The 15,593-nt window shown below is 36.1% G+C and overlaps 1 protein-coding gene across 1 annotated transcript; it reads left to right on the top strand.

Moving 5' to 3' along the window:
* Positions 1–200: 200 nt before the first annotated feature.
* On the top strand, positions 201–15,384 carry limk1b (LIM domain kinase 1b). Its single transcript, XM_007244469.4, has 15 exons — positions 201–588; positions 5,778–5,916; positions 7,974–8,083; positions 8,749–8,925; positions 9,026–9,131; positions 9,208–9,383; positions 10,270–10,459; positions 10,551–10,637; positions 11,428–11,559; positions 11,722–11,781; positions 12,432–12,497; positions 12,598–12,775; positions 13,684–13,739; positions 13,825–13,982; positions 14,788–15,384. The coding sequence occupies exons 1-15, from the start codon at positions 542–544 to the stop codon at positions 14,957–14,959; spliced, it is 1,854 nt and encodes a 617-aa protein (XP_007244531.2). The 5' UTR covers positions 201–541; the 3' UTR covers positions 14,960–15,384.
* Positions 15,385–15,593: the final 209 nt, after the last annotated feature.

The following is a 15,593-nucleotide window of genomic DNA, read 5'->3' as shown; positions in this document are numbered from 1 at the left end:
GTTTTCAGAAAAAATTTGGGTGCAGGTCCCTCAGTACTCTCTCCTGGAGGCTTCTCAAGGCTATGGGCTGCTGGGAATCAGGTGGGAGAATGTAACTGTAACTGTATCCACCCCCCCCATCAGTATGTAACGCTGACCAAAGCAGTCTGGAAGAGGGGGAGGGGTTGGGAGGGGTTATTGGGGGGCAGGCTAAAGTTAGGGTTAGAGAGAAGGGCTGGTCACTGAGTGCACAGCTCACTTCCTAGGGCAAAAAAAGAACAGTGAACAGTGCAGAGAACATTGAAACAAAACAAGCACACATGCAGCAGTGTCTTGTGTTGTGCAACCCTGGGGATCAGCAGATTCTTAAGGATAGATTCATTCAGATTTGGACACATTTGGAACTGATTTCCGAACAGCTGGGAAACGTAACGTTTCTTCTCCTCCCTCTTACTCAATTTCCTCCTCCAGGCTGCAGTTTGAGAGAGTGTAAGTGAGCGAAATAAGAGCAAAGAGAGAGAGAGAGAGAGAGAGAGAGAGGTATTCTAACTGAGATACTCACATGTCTGAGCAGGATCAACGTTACAAGAGGAGACGAGCCAATGTAAGGTAAGACGAGACACTAACACAAAAGTGTTGGTTTGTTCTGTCAGGAAACACTAAAATAACTTTGAATGGATTAATGACACAGAAGAACCACCTCTGGTTCGATAAGGAAATGATTAATGTTTGAACTTTTAAATGGCTAATAAACCTTTTCCAGAAACAGTATACTTAAGGTATGTTTTGTTAAATAAACACCAGTCCAGTTATCAAATCATATTTTATGTACTAACTATACTAATTTAAATATACTGGTAATAAAAAATGTGTATTGTGTACTGGTTCATTACGTACTGGGACTAAATTGTCCCTTATTTTACTCTCAAAAGTATTTTTATTTATTTTATTTATTTATTTTCAGTATGCTTTAGGTGTGGTAAAGGAGTGGTAACCTGGTATTTATTACTGTTGTCATTCAACCATTTAATTGAGTGATTGATCAATTGATTGATTAGTGAACTTATTGGTACTATTTACTTGTAGCCCACTTTTTTATGATAAGAAAAGACTCTGTAAAAAGGCTTTGTATTGGCAAGAAGTGGGCGATATGATATGTATCGCAATCATGGGTTATGAGAAAATATTTAAGAAAAGAAAGACTGTGTATAAACTGTGTATGAAAATATACAATTTTATTCATAAATTCTGGGTAAAGGAAATGTTTGATTGTTATTAAATTACAACAGTGTGATCTGATGACATAGTACAACACTGATAACTGGTGGGAGAGGTTTAAACCAACACAAAATGAACCACTGTCTACGGCCACACTAATCTAATAATTGACTAAAAATCAATACTGTGTTTTTATAAATCAAAACAGTATTGCAAAACTAAATATCACAATACTTTGATATATCAATGTTTTCTAATACCTCTACTCTGTAATAAGAATTTTTGTAAGGAAGACCCTGATAAGTAGTGACCCAGAGTTGGTATTAAACTCACAACCCCAGGCCCATGGAACAGTCTGTCATTTGCACTACAGTTGTACTTCTACACGTTATTTTGTACTGCAGCTATACCTAAAAATGCTGTTAGTTTGCTGTTAATCATATAAGTTACATATTTTTTGCACTATAATGCATACTTAAATCCTTTAATTTTCCCAAAAATCGACAGTGCGCCATATAATCTGGTGTGCCTTATGTATGAATTCTACCAGTCAAGTATTAAAGATCAGTAAAGCCACTCCGCTAATGTACAGCATTCATTAGGAAGTTTTTCTCTAGCACTAAGGCTGGAGCAGTATTAGCATTAGCCGCTAACCACACCACTAGCTGTTTCTCCGTCCAGAGTGGGTATATCAGACTGTAGCCTGCGTGTTTAAACATGTTAACACTGTGTTAAAACAAGCTACGTGGGACGAACCGCTAGCTGATAGCACCTTGGCTTACCGGAACACTCATTACATTACATTACATTACATTACATTTGGCAGACGCTTTTGTCCAAAGCGACTTACAATAGTCAAGTACAATGTAAAATAAGTTTAAAGGTAAAACATCTTTGGATAGGGATAAAAGGAGGTCAAAGGGGAATAATAGGATAGAGGAGTGAAGGAGGGGAAGAAGGAAATGAGGTTAGAAGTAGTTAGTGTGTTAGAGGTGTTAAGAGAGTAAGTGCTCTTTGAAGAGCTCAGTCTTCAGGAGTTTCTTAAAGATAGCGAGAGATTCTCCTGATCTGGTAGGGTCCCACAGTGTAGTGCTATAAGGTGGCTTTTACTAGCGCTAAGCGCTGCTAACCACGTCTAGCGCTACTGCTAACCACGTCTAGCGCTGCTGCTAACTGCACTAACATATTGGAAATCTTACCTTACTGTAAATAAAAATAAATTAAAGCGCTTTACTCAATAAACAAAAAACAAATAAACAGTTTTCAGGAGAGAAATCTTTGTAGATTAACATCCAGCACTCGTTTGACTTTGAAAGAAAATTACAGCTTCGTTTTGTTGTAGAAAATTTTACTTGGATTCCCGCCATCTTGTTATCAGTTAATTTAGTGCAATGTTGTCATGTGACTATTAGATGAGGCCAAAAGCTAAACATTTTAAAAACATAGTGTCAAGGATCAAAAAGTATCATGGTGCAAAGAGGCAAAAATGTAATCCTCATCCTCATAAGAGGATGCAGAGTCTCATGTGGATTATTACTTGCCACTTAGATTAAATTTTTTGCACTCTAAGGTTTTACAAACACTGTAATAGGTTCCAAAACATTACTCAAATCAACATTTCAATTTAAAACAAAACACCACAATTACACAGACTGTATACAGGAGTTTGGAATGTGTGTCAAATAGAAAAGTACAAGTATGGACCAAATTTACCTGGATATTTCATAGATAGATGTTTCGTAGTTAAGTATAATTAAGTTAATTTTGGGTCAGTATGTCTCTGATAAGTACATAAAAGTATTAGCATACTCAAATGGCTTTAGTTAAAAAGAAGTATTGGAGTATACTAAAAGCAACTTCTTTTTTGTAAGGGAACCCTAACATCACCCAATTCTATAAAGCCTGATTCTTTATGAAATCAACAGTGGTTCTTTTCTGACATCCCTCAAAGAACCTTTTGAAGCATCTGTAGTGTTGGGCGTGTACATTGACGCGTGTGGTTTGAAAGTTGTTTACTCCAAAAAAGAGGAAACTGTCTAGTTTACACTTTCAACTTTAACTTTGGAAAGTACGGTAATGACTGGTAAAGTACTTTAAGCAGAGAATGTGCTCTGGCTGAAAAAAACACTACTGTATACTGTACTGTACTGTACAACCCTTTGGGTTGTGTGCTGTTTTAGTTATAATATAGTACTCTATATGATCTATATTATTCCATCATCCATTACAGTCTGTTCTAAACGGCTGGCTTACAGAAACATAAACATGTGTTTTGTGTGTTTGTACAGTCACACATACACCACACACTGCTTTGAACCAGTTTTTGCTGTTTAATCTCCACCTCTTTTTCCAGCACTCCTACTGTGAGGTTACAACATGCCCCAGGACAGAGATACCATCACATATTTGTTAGAATGTTAAGTTTGAAATGGGGCGTTTAATTTTTTTTTGGCTGATCCTTTTTTTCAGCAGGAAATCCTTGAAGAGTGTGTAGATCTTAGGCAGAGGTGGGAGGTGACACAAGGCATTTGACCTACAGATCAAAATAAGTAAAGGCAGCCGCAGCACAGATGGGTGTGTGTGGGTGGATGTGTGTGTGAATGTGAGTGAGTGTAGACCTGTGTGATGGTGCGTTTTGTGTTTGAGATAAGACAAAAGCAAAGTGACATCTGTTGAAGCCACAGAGCACATTTCCTGTTCAGATGTGCAGAATGTGAGAATCTTATCCTGCTATTGTCATAATTTCCTTTTATGTATGTTCAGCATCATGTACGCAAAACCTATAAAATGTACTTATTAGAACAGGTATATTTTCAGTGATTCACTGGTTACATTTAATTTATATAGACCAGGAGTAGAGTAAACGTATATTACTGTGCAAAGGTTTTAGGGCTAAGAATTTGGAACAATAACAATGCCAAAAGTCATTTGACAACAATGTGTAAATTGTTATTGGAATGAATGAATAGTGAAAATCAGTTAAAGCATAGCTTGGGAACATTTGGGAGGTGTTCTCTTCTAAGTGAGGTTGGATTGAGGCCCGATAGCATTAGTTGACAGATGAATGGGATGTTTCATTTCTAAAGTTCTGCAGGAATGATCATTTCTCGATCCACAGTGTGGATACTTCATAGAAGGTATTACCACCCACAGCGGGCAGCACAGCATGTGGTTATGATTGTGCCTGGCAGCATGACTTTTGGCATGTCCATGTACAATTAAGTGTAAAAGACAGGTTTTTTTTTTTTTTTTTTACATCATTTGTGTAAGGGCTGGCTCAAGGGCTAGGCGCCCTCCGACCACCAGAGGGGGGCAACGGGCAGCCTCAGGTAGCAATCAGGCCTAATCAGGAACACCTGTGGGTTGGTTTTAAAAGAGTGAGGAACACAGACCAGCAGTTGCTGTGTCTTTGTGTGTGTGAGAGTGTGTGTGAGTGGCCAAGTGGCTACTATTCCTTATACTTTCGAGTCCCTGAGACATAATTTCTTTCTTTCCCTCCTTTTCCCTTCCTCTTAACAAAGAGAGAGTAAAAGAAAGAGTAATAAATAAATAAATAAATAATTTATCTGTAAAAGGCTGTGGCTGTGCCTTCCTTTTCTCCTTTATTTTCCCCTATCTCAGTTTTTCAGTTTTCCTTTTGTTGGAGGAGCCATTTTGTTTTGTTTAACTATTTTTCCCTGTCCCTGGGAAAGCCAGCCTCCTCCTGGCATCCTTTGTTCTCTTTTTCCCGCCAAAACCCCCACATTGGGTGCAGGTTGTTCTTTGGTTTTCTACCTCCTTTTTGGACCCACCACCTCTAAAACAATCCCTACCATTTCTCACCACAGCTGTTTTGGCTAAAAGAGTGGTAGAGCACTCCTCTACCAAATAAACATTGGTTTATTTTTTATTTCCAATTTAATCTGCTCTCAGTCTTGTCTACACTGCCCTTGGGTCCTATTAACTGCCTTTACTAGGTCACCCAGTAAGGTGGTATTGATCTAATAACCTAAGTTTGATTACCTTTCTGGGTGAGCCCTTACAATTTGGTTGCGTAAAACAGTTCCAAAGCTCCCCTCATGGGTGTCTAGTGTTTAGAGTCATCATCCACTATACTCATCACATGCTTTGAGTAATAAGTGCTTAATGATGTTAATTTGTGTGTGATATAGACATAAAGATAAAAGAAAAATCTGAACCAGTTCATATGCTAATAAACCTAAAATCAAGCTTTAATATCCAATCTAACTCACAAGAAATCAACTACCTTCTTCAAAATGAGAATTCTTTTAGCATATTCATGTTACTGTATGCATGTACATGTGCACAAGTTTTCTAAAGTGATTTGAAGTTCTTACATACAAGAACTTTTATATTGCGTAGGTAAATGTTTTTTACATGGTTATAGACATCTGCACTATATACCTCAGATTAGTTAGATTTGCACAAAAATGTCAATGAATAACAATTGTGTTATTCATTGACATTTTTGTGCAAATCTAACTAATCTGAGGTTCTTAAAAGCTGGATGTAATTTCTTTGAATAAACAAAAAGTGTTAACCCTTCGCTTAACCATCTCTTTTCTGTTGGCCACCTAAAGGTGCTGCGAGTGCAACTGCATGCTCTCTCACCGGTATTATGAGAGGGATGGACAGTTCTTCTGTAGGAAAGACTACTGGTCCCGCTTTGGGGAACAGTGTCAGGGCTGCTCAGAAATCATCACTACTGGCGTCATTATGGTAAGATCATAATGGTACATCTGTATTGGAAACCTTACATCCAGAGTTGCAGGGGTGCTACTGTATAAATGTGTTCAATAACAGTTTACCGACTTGATCAGTTACAAACAGACATGGTAAGAGTTTTGATCTGTTTAGGATGTCATATGATTCTTACTTGTAATCAAGTAACTTAACTTTACTGGCACTTTATCTGATTAAAGGGTACTGTTTTATTTTATTCTGGTTTTGTTGGACAGTTGCATGTAATTTGTATGCATTTCTGTTGGTCCCTCCATCATGAATTTATGAGCCATTTTATATGTTGTGAGAACCTTATTCAAGTCTCAACAGCTGAAAAACAAATCTGTACTGCATGCTTTGCCACACTAAAATGTAAATAATACATTTGAAACCACTGGTCTTCTACTTTTTCCTGGTTAAACTATGTTTTAACATGTTTCCATGCATGGAAAAATCTCTACATTTGAGTTATGTATAATGCGCCAATTGTGTAAATGAGGTGAAAAGGAAAGCTGATAAGTAAATAGCAAAACAATGATAGTGATGATGCAGACAGTAGGTAACCCTCTGATCCTACCTTCCTTAATGTTTCGATTGGGCCGGAAGCATGTTTGTGAATATTTGTGGGATGTTGTCCATAGCTTTTCATTTACAACATATAAAGCATATATATTAAAGCATATATAAATGTATATACTAGTTAAACATGTCAATATATAAATTCAAATATGACCACATTTTATTTAGTACATGTTTTCGCATATATAAATGAATTTTAATAAGTAAGAATAGATGGCATTTCACTGGAATTCCTTGTTGTGATCACATATTCAGTTTAAAATCTTAAAACTTATTTTTATTGTTTAGATTTCAGAGCATTTTATACCTTTAACAATCCCAATCAATGACACTGTCACATCCTCATAAACATAAATGAAAAAGCAGGACATAAGACTGCTTGTGCGCTATAAAGGAAAGTTGTGTACCCTCAAAAATCAGTAAAGGTAGTTTTTTTTTTATCTCTCTATGTAAATAATTCTTGCCCAGGACAACCACAGCAATATGGAATATATATTATATAATATATAATTATATAATCTATATATATATATATATATATATATATATATATATAAAATGTAAATTATAATCATTATAATCATTCGTTGTGCACAGCTATTCAGACACACACAATCACAGATTTCTGGTAGGCCTATACTTTAAATAGACATAAATGATCTATAAATCTATAAAAATCTCTTTTATTTTTTCTTATTATATGTTTTAAAGGAGGAGACACACTGTTACCAGCAATTCATTGTTTCTTTAGAAATTTTATGACAGCAGTGACATATTCTGGTTTACTAAGAAAATGTACCGTAATTTCTATGAGGTGTGAGTATGGGACCTCCTCTTTTGAGTCATGCTCAGTGATAAGGATGAGTAATTCGAGTGGATATGGTGAAAGCGTAAAGTAACAAAAGAATCTATTTGAACCCAAAGTAAAAAGAAAAATCTAATTTCATTAAATTACTGTTTAAGCTTGTTTATTTAAAAAAAATAAAATTTTAGAGTTTTAAAATAAAGTGCTTCTGGTAAATGTCTTCATTGTAGTAATTATATACTGTTATATATTGTTATTAGTTTTAATTAATTCACTTTTTTCAACATCCCCAAGGAGTTACTCAAGGAGTGACAGGTTTTCAAAGATTACATAAGAATAAAAAAGGTATCCCACACAAATTAATTACAGTTATTTGGGTGGGGGACTTGATGTTCCTCTTCTTTTGGTGAGAATTTGAGTGTTATGTTACTCAGTCCTCTTACTGATCTCAAATTACCGCAGCCCCTCCCACTCTCATTCATCCACTTCCTTCCATTTATTGTGCACTCTGAGCTCATATCTGACAAGCTGATATCACCACCACTCTTCCCCCTCAAACACTAGACCCCCACATCCTCTCCTTCTGTATCTTCATTTAGCTTAGTAAAATGTTTTTAAAACAACAATGAATTAAACGGATTGTTTTTATCCTCTTCCTTCCTCTCAACAGGTGGCTGGAGAGCACAAATATCATTCTGAATGCTTCATCTGTGAGAAATGCAGCACCTTCATTGGAGATGGCGATTCATACATCTTAGTGGAGCACTCCAAATTATACTGGTTAGTTTAAACCATGGTTAGCCATTAGGGTGCAGTATGGGTTTATGTTGAAACTCATGTACATTCATGAATGTATGACAGGAATGATAAAGATACTTAAAATGTTTGTAGGTGTTTTGTATTCTTAGAAGTTCCAGAATGAAAACATGCTACAATCTGACATTACTGATATCTCACCTAAATCAGTAGAAATGTCCGTTTTCAAATTAATGATTAAATTTTTTATAAATAATTAAAGAATAATACGCCAAGTGTATAGTTATTTCAGATGTAATAGGCAAATGTAAAAGCCTACTGTGCTTTACATGTTTGCCATTTTTGTCATCAAGTGTTTTTTGAAGAGTTGTAATAGTTTTTGTAATTCAGATTGCTATGCAATGTGCTTCCTTTTTGCGATTGTATTTCCACAATAGCTGTTATTCCTTCAGGCTGTGGTCCAGCTTATCCCAAAACCCTTTTTTTGTTCACTACATCATTCCATATGTGTCCCTTAATTGTGTTCATGTATTTAATATTAATCTGCAGTGTAGAAAATAAATTCAATAAAGAAATAAAGAAAACACTAAAACATTGAAATAGAAGGTGCGTTCAAACTTTTGAATGGTACTGTGTATTTTTAAAAGTTGTGACTTGACTATCTATGAAATTCTTTATCTCTCCTGCAGTGGGCACTGTTACCATCAGTTGGCATCAGCGAGGCATCCAGGGTCAGAATGTTCTAGACTTCCTCATACAGTGGCGCTAGTGTCGTTTCCTCCTTCAGTAGAAAGCCGGAGAGGTCTTTCCCTAAGAGTGGATCAGTGCCCTGTCAATGGAAACAGCCCCGTTATCAAAGTATCTCAGTGAGTCTGACTTTAACATACATCAATTAACATGCTACCAATTCCAGTACAACTCCACCAAAAGCTGTTTTTTAATCACTCATAATCTACCTGTCTGCAGGTTGAACTCAAACAACACCAGTGCTGAAGTAAAGGGCCTGATCCATGTTGGGGACACTGTCCTTGAGATTAATGGAGTCTCTGTACAGAACATTCCACCTGATGAGGTTAGATGAAAAGCAATGAAATCAAACAATTTGTTCTGTGACGATACAGTGCTAACGTGTTATTGCTCTCTAACAGATTGACCTGCTGATCCATGACCTTGAGCACGGGCTGAAACTTACTATAGAACACAACCCTAACGGCCTAATGGAAGATCCATTTGAGCCACTCAAAGAGGAGGCAGACCAACCTGGAAAATTAGCTGTCTTCCCTCCTCAGAGTCAAAGTCCACGACAACGCTCCAGACACATTCTGTAAGAATTATTCTCTCACTACACCAATACACTTATGATCACACATGATCAGCCAGGTGGCACTACTGTCTAAGCGCTGGCTTTATCTTTTAGAGCAGGGGTGTCCAAACTACGGCCCGTGGGCCATTTGCGGCCCGTTTCCTTTTTTGGAACATCCTGCAAGGTATTTTAGAAATAGAATGAAAGTTGGCCCGCTGTTAAGCAGGTTTTTATAAAGTGAGAGTCAAAGTTTGAACGCTAGGTGTCAGAAACGGGCCAAAGAGTCTAAAAGCGGAGAGAGTGCACAGTTGTAGTGCAGAAAAACAGGCGAAAGAGTCTAAAAGCGGAAAGGGTGCGCAGTTGTAGCGCAGAAAAACGGACCAAAGAGTCTAGAAGGGGTGAGAGTGTTCAGTTGTAGCACAGAAATACGGGCCAAAGAGTCTAGAAGGGCCAAGAGTGTTTAGTTGTAGCGCAGAAAAAGAGCAAAAGAGTCTAAAAGTTGCCGTAATTTTGCCGTAGTTTAATATTAAGAGACATCATGAAATAAAACATCAATTAGAAAAATCTTAGTTTACACAACACTGTCAAAGATAAAGATAAAGATAGTAAGTCAAGTAACATAGTGTGTAAATGAAAGTAATTAGGAAAATGTATTATTTAAAGTGATATATTTCATTATTTGTTTTATTACAGAGTCTGTGGCCCGTGACTTCAAATATATTTCTCTTTCTGGCCCCCAACAAAAAAAGTTTGGACACCCCTGTTTTAGAGTGCTCATGTTTATAATGCTGAATAAAAATTCAAAGAACTATTCACAATGGCATATAGCCTCAAATCAAATAGTCAAAAAAAAAATCTATACTGCACACAAGAATCTAACCAAGTCCTGGTTTCTTCCCCTCTGCAGGCGTAGCTGCAGCATTGATAAAAGCCCATGCTCCCACAGTCACCTGCCGCTGCTTTCTCACAGAAGAGACATTAATCGTTCAGAGTCTTTACGTATCGACCCCATTGACAAGACACAGCGTATCTTCCGGCCCTCTGACCTGATAAATGGGGAGGTTTTGGGCAAGGGCTTCTTCGGACAAGCCATTAAGGTAAAGCGAAACTGGCTATTCTAACAGTATAGATACAATTAAGGTCAATCGCAGTGTTACAATAAAAGTACCTTTTATCTTTGGTTGCCAGGTGACACATCAGGAAACCGGAGAGGTCATGGTGATGAAGGAACTTCTTCGTTTTGATGAGGAAACTCAACAGACATTTCTCAAAGAGGTCTGTGACTTTCTGATTTCTTGACTGTTTTACAGTTAAGTCATTTCTCAATAGAGATGAAGCTGCAAAATTTAAATGAGGTGAAGGCAATAAAGGCTTGGAAATAAGGCAGGGCGGACCTGTATCAGAGTATCAGAGGAAGCACATGTTAGCCTTCAGCCTCTAAATATGTTGGGGCATTGTTAGTGATGTTGTCATATGAACAGGGTTTGGGTAATTTGGCCTTCCAGTTAGACATTAAAGCAATGGTTACTGCTAACTCTACACTTATTAAATGAATATACAGTAATAATACAAACAATTTCAAACATAACAACATTAAATGTAAATGTAATTCTACAGTAAATTTTATAATCATAGATATAGAAAGATAGTCCTTGGGTTGACGAAGTCGTGTCATTGTAAAAGTAGGTAAATCAAATATGTACAGTGGTATGAATAGGTTTGGTGAAAATGAAATGCTGTGTAAAACAGATTGAAGCTGAGACTTTTTCTTCTTAAATAGTTCTGCGGTTACATTATGAAGCCAGTGCACAGTTATTTAGCTTGATTCTAGCTACCATGACAACCCTGGTTCACAACCATATTCAAGATGTGTCCCACATTTTCCTGCACCACAAAACTCATAATAAAAAAACATATGTAAATAAACCCATTTATATTAAGCACCAAAGCTCTTCGAGGACTTTTAATAAAAAGGGTAATTACTAAAGAGCCTTTTTTACTTAGGAAACTAGACTGTCTTAGTCTTTTTATTTATAAATAAAGTGTAAAAAAAATCTCATTCCAGGTTAAAGTGATGCGCTGCCTGGATCACCCAAACGTCCTGAAGTTCATCGGAATTTTATTCAAAGATAAACGACTGAACCTCATCTCTGAATATGTGCCAGGAGGGACACTGAGAGAAACAATAGAAAAAATGGTTTGAACGTTATTTTTTCTTCTTCTTCTTCTTCTTCTTCTTCTTCTTCTTCTTCTTCTTCTTCTTCTTCTTCTTGTTCTTCTTATTATTATTATTATTATTATTATTATTATTATATCTAGCCTGTGGTATATCATTGCCCCATATCATTTTATACAACAGGATAGCAATTATCCTTGGAACCTTAGAGTAAGCTATGCAAAGGACATCTCTGCAGGAATGGTAAGAACTACGACCCACCTCATCACAACTTATTGTCATGCTTTATTTCATAATGAATTGACCAATACAAATGCTTTAAAATGACTTGCAATACAAACTTTTTAGATGCACTTTCATTGAAAATGAAGAAGTCCCCATTGTCCCCAGTGTATTAGTTGCATATAAGAACTAGTTTTTAAGTATGACATGAATAGTATAGATTTTAGTAAATAAGTTGAATATACACAAATATCACAGATGCATACTATAATTCCAAAATGCAATACGAAATGGGAAGGGAGGAGTAAAAAAAACTCTGATTCTGATACTGATTCAAACCAAAGTCCTTATAGGCAAGTTTGTTCACTTTGGGGACAACTTTGCAATGCCTTCAGTCATACAAGGCAAGCCTCTTATTTATTTGAATAGAAAAAGACCAAAAACTGATAAAAATCTGATTATATTTTATTCGATTTTTTATAGGACTCAGCAGTATAGATTTGCTAATTTGAAAATAATTTAATGCACAGCCATTAATGTCTAAATAGCTGGCAACATAACTAACCCCACACAACCGATTTTTGCACGAGATAAAATGCAGCTGTAGCTGTAATCAGACTGTAGCAAGATAATATGATTATTTCCTCTCATCTTCTGTTCTCTTTCTGTAGGCCTACCTGCATTCCATGAATGTTATACATCGAGATCTAAACTCGCACAACTGCCTGGTCAAAGAGGTAAAAACCTAACAAAGACACGGATATCCTAAAAATATTAAAATAATATAATTTCTTTTTTCTTGTAGACCTGTTTAATAGTCTTGCTCCATTTCCACAGAATAAGACAGTGGTGGTGGCTGATTTCGGACTGGCACGACTTGTAATGGAGGACAAACCTCAGAGACGGAATTCTACTCCTGAACAAATATCTACCGGTACCCTGAAAAAGCCACAGCGGAAGAAAAGATACACAGTGGTGGGGAACCCATACTGGATGGCACCAGAGATGATGCGAGGTGAGAGCTGTTTTGAAAGATAAAAAAAGACATTGATCCAGATTGGAATTGAACTGAAATTGATTGGAGAAATCGTACTTTTTCATGCATATTGATAGTTGCTCCATGATACCCACAAATCCTATACCAAATCAGACCAATCAATATGCTATATGGGAAGGATTTTTATCCTGGTTGGTCTGTCTATGTGCTCAGTGAACAGGATTATGAACACAGGGATTATAAAAAGCAATGCTCCTGCCTGTATTACCCTGAATTTCCCTGTGTGGTGGACAAAATTATATTGATGGTATGGTCTATCATGGCGTTTGATGGTTAAGGTGATTGAAAAGCTGGTTATTCAAACAAACATATACTTTATGCTGGTAAGCTATCTTGTTCCCAGCTGTAGACCAGTATAGTATATGTTGTATCTGATTTTGGTAAAGCTGGTCATCATAGGCTATGTTCGGACTTCTAGCCAAAATATCAAGGTTGTATCCACATTTTTGATTGTCTGAACAGCCAGAAACTACACAAAAACTTTTTGAAAATCAGACCAAAACTATATTTTGAGCTGGTTTGAAATGTAGTTAGTCAGATTTGTACAAATGCATTTTAGCATGGCTTCTCAAATCGGATTCTTTTGCATCACTCACAATGACAAACTTAAGAGATTGTGCTATTTATAGGTATATGTTTAAGTTAAATTAACATCCAAATAAAAATATTGTAATTTAAAATTCAGTTCGCCTGCAGTCTGAACACAGCCATAGCCTTGCTTTTCATGTTAGTCAATCATCTTGGTTAAACATATCTTGTAGACCAGCAACAAACACAAACCAAAATATACACTAATTTGGCCAGATTGTTTCTTTAGCTGGGCTGGAATCTACAACAAATCTTGGTCTCTCTTTTCTATCTCAAAGGAATAAGCTATGATGAACGAGTTGACATCTTCTCTTTTGGAATCATTCTTTGTGAGGTAAATATTACTTTACTAACAGTTATGATCACTCAGAATATAAAAGAAAAATGTTTATAGCGTGAATTTCTTTCCTTTGTCTCAGATTATTGGCAGAGTGTACGCTGATCCAGACTATCTACCTCGCACTATGGAATTTGGCCTAGGTGTGAACGAATTTCTGGAGCGCTACTATCCCACTGAATGCCCACCCTCGTTCTTTCCTCTTGCGGCTCTCTGCTGTGACACAGAGACAGAAAAACGGTAGGTCTCCTCATATAACTATATACATTTTCTTTTATGGTGTCACAGTGAACAGTTTAGATCTATAAAAAACTGCAATATTACACTACAAGAATCTTATCAAATAAAAAAAAAATGCATTCATAGAATGATTTAATTTATTTATGAAGTAAGGTAATCACTTAATTAAAACCTCAAAAAAAGCCTTAAAACCTTAGTTTACATACAGATAAAGATGGTATACTGAAGAATTCTCCGACACAAATCCTAATTTATGTTTTTTTTTTCAATAATAACAAAACATCTCACAAAACACGGGAAGCAAAACTTCTCGACCACCACCCTCATGTGTAAATGTTCATACAGTGTTTCTATTGTGAAATGCAGTTTTAATTTATGTTAGATATTTTCAAAAATCACCAAAATTGAAGACATTCTATCATTTAATGACTTCTTTGATGACTTACCAGAAAGTTATTTTCAATTTGATTACTTAAGATGACTTGAGTTGCTTAAGAATCACTTATTTGCATGTTAGATAACTTTGCTCCATAAATACATGAAGGATCATTTAAAATGTGCTTTGAATTTGATAAAAGTTTGCCTAATACACTGACATGGTATAGCATTATGTAAACTGCTAGTACTGGGATACTAGTACTATGTACTTTGACATTTGGCATGTCAGTGTATTGTATTCAGCGTAAAGATCTTTTAGCATTAATTATGACAAATATGCAATAATTCAATAAAAAAAAAGTTTATATCGTGTCTACTGTCCAAATAACTGTGTCTTTACTCTTTATGTAATTTTCTTTCTTTCTAGTCCCACATTTGCAAAGTTAGAAGAATGGCTGGAGAACTTGCTGATGCATTTGGACATTAGACTTCCTGTAATGTCAGAACTGGAAAAGGTGCGGCAAGCTTTTTGGGAAAACCACAGCCAGTCTCAGCATACTAATGGGTTTCCACATGGACAAAAACAGACACCAGTGTGATGCCGAAAGGTGAAATATGCTGTGAAGGACATGCTGTGACTTCAAGGCTCCGTGGGTAGTGCTAAATTAACAAAAGGAAGTTTAAAATATACTTCTTAGTCCCAAAAGTGTATCACCACATCATAGGTACACTCATATTTTATCATTTTTTGCATTGTACTTAATACTGTGAATCTGTGCATACATTTAAGACTGAATAAAGCTGGATCTGTTAGGTAGTTTTTTTTTTTGTTTTTTTTTTAGCATATATTACTATATAATTTATTTTATTCTTGCTACAAATGTGGATTTTTTTTATCCAATACACTTTAATGCTATGAACAACTGAATCACACAGTGTTGTGTTGTCATTGTTGTTTTCACTAAATGAGGCAGTATTACAACATGCAGTAAAGAATGATGCAAATAAATCATCTCTGCCTGTATTTACTCTGCTACTGTTTCTTTGTCTGCTCAGCAAGAATATTTCATATTATGATGAGTTTCTTTGATTTTACCAAACTGAAAACCTCTGGAATATAATCAAGAGGAAGATGGCTGATCACAACCATCAGACCAAGCTGAACTGCCTATTTTTTTGCACCAGGAGTGGCATTAAGTTATCCAAAAGCAGTGTGTAAGATTGGTGGAGGAG

Source organism: Astyanax mexicanus, chromosome 17 (assembly GCF_023375975.1).
Source record: "Astyanax mexicanus isolate ESR-SI-001 chromosome 17, AstMex3_surface, whole genome shotgun sequence".
In the NCBI taxonomy this organism is placed as follows: domain Eukaryota; kingdom Metazoa; phylum Chordata; class Actinopteri; order Characiformes; family Acestrorhamphidae; genus Astyanax; species Astyanax mexicanus.
This window is presented reverse-complemented; position numbering and strand designations above follow the sequence as displayed.

What these genes read in the sequence shown, in the direction of transcription:
- limk1b (XM_007244469.4), top strand. Translation starts at nt 542, where the DNA reads ATGTCTGAGCAGGATCAACGTTACAAGAGGAGACGAGCCAATGTAAG. An exon ending in AGAACATTCCACCTGATGAG is followed by an intron (nt 9,132 to 9,207) that starts GTTAGATGAAAA and finishes GCTCTCTAACAG; the next exon opens with ATTGACCTGCTGATCCATGA. An exon ending in GAGAAACAATAGAAAAAATG is followed by an intron (nt 11,560 to 11,721) that starts GTTTGAACGTTA and finishes TTTATACAACAG; the next exon opens with GATAGCAATTATCCTTGGAA.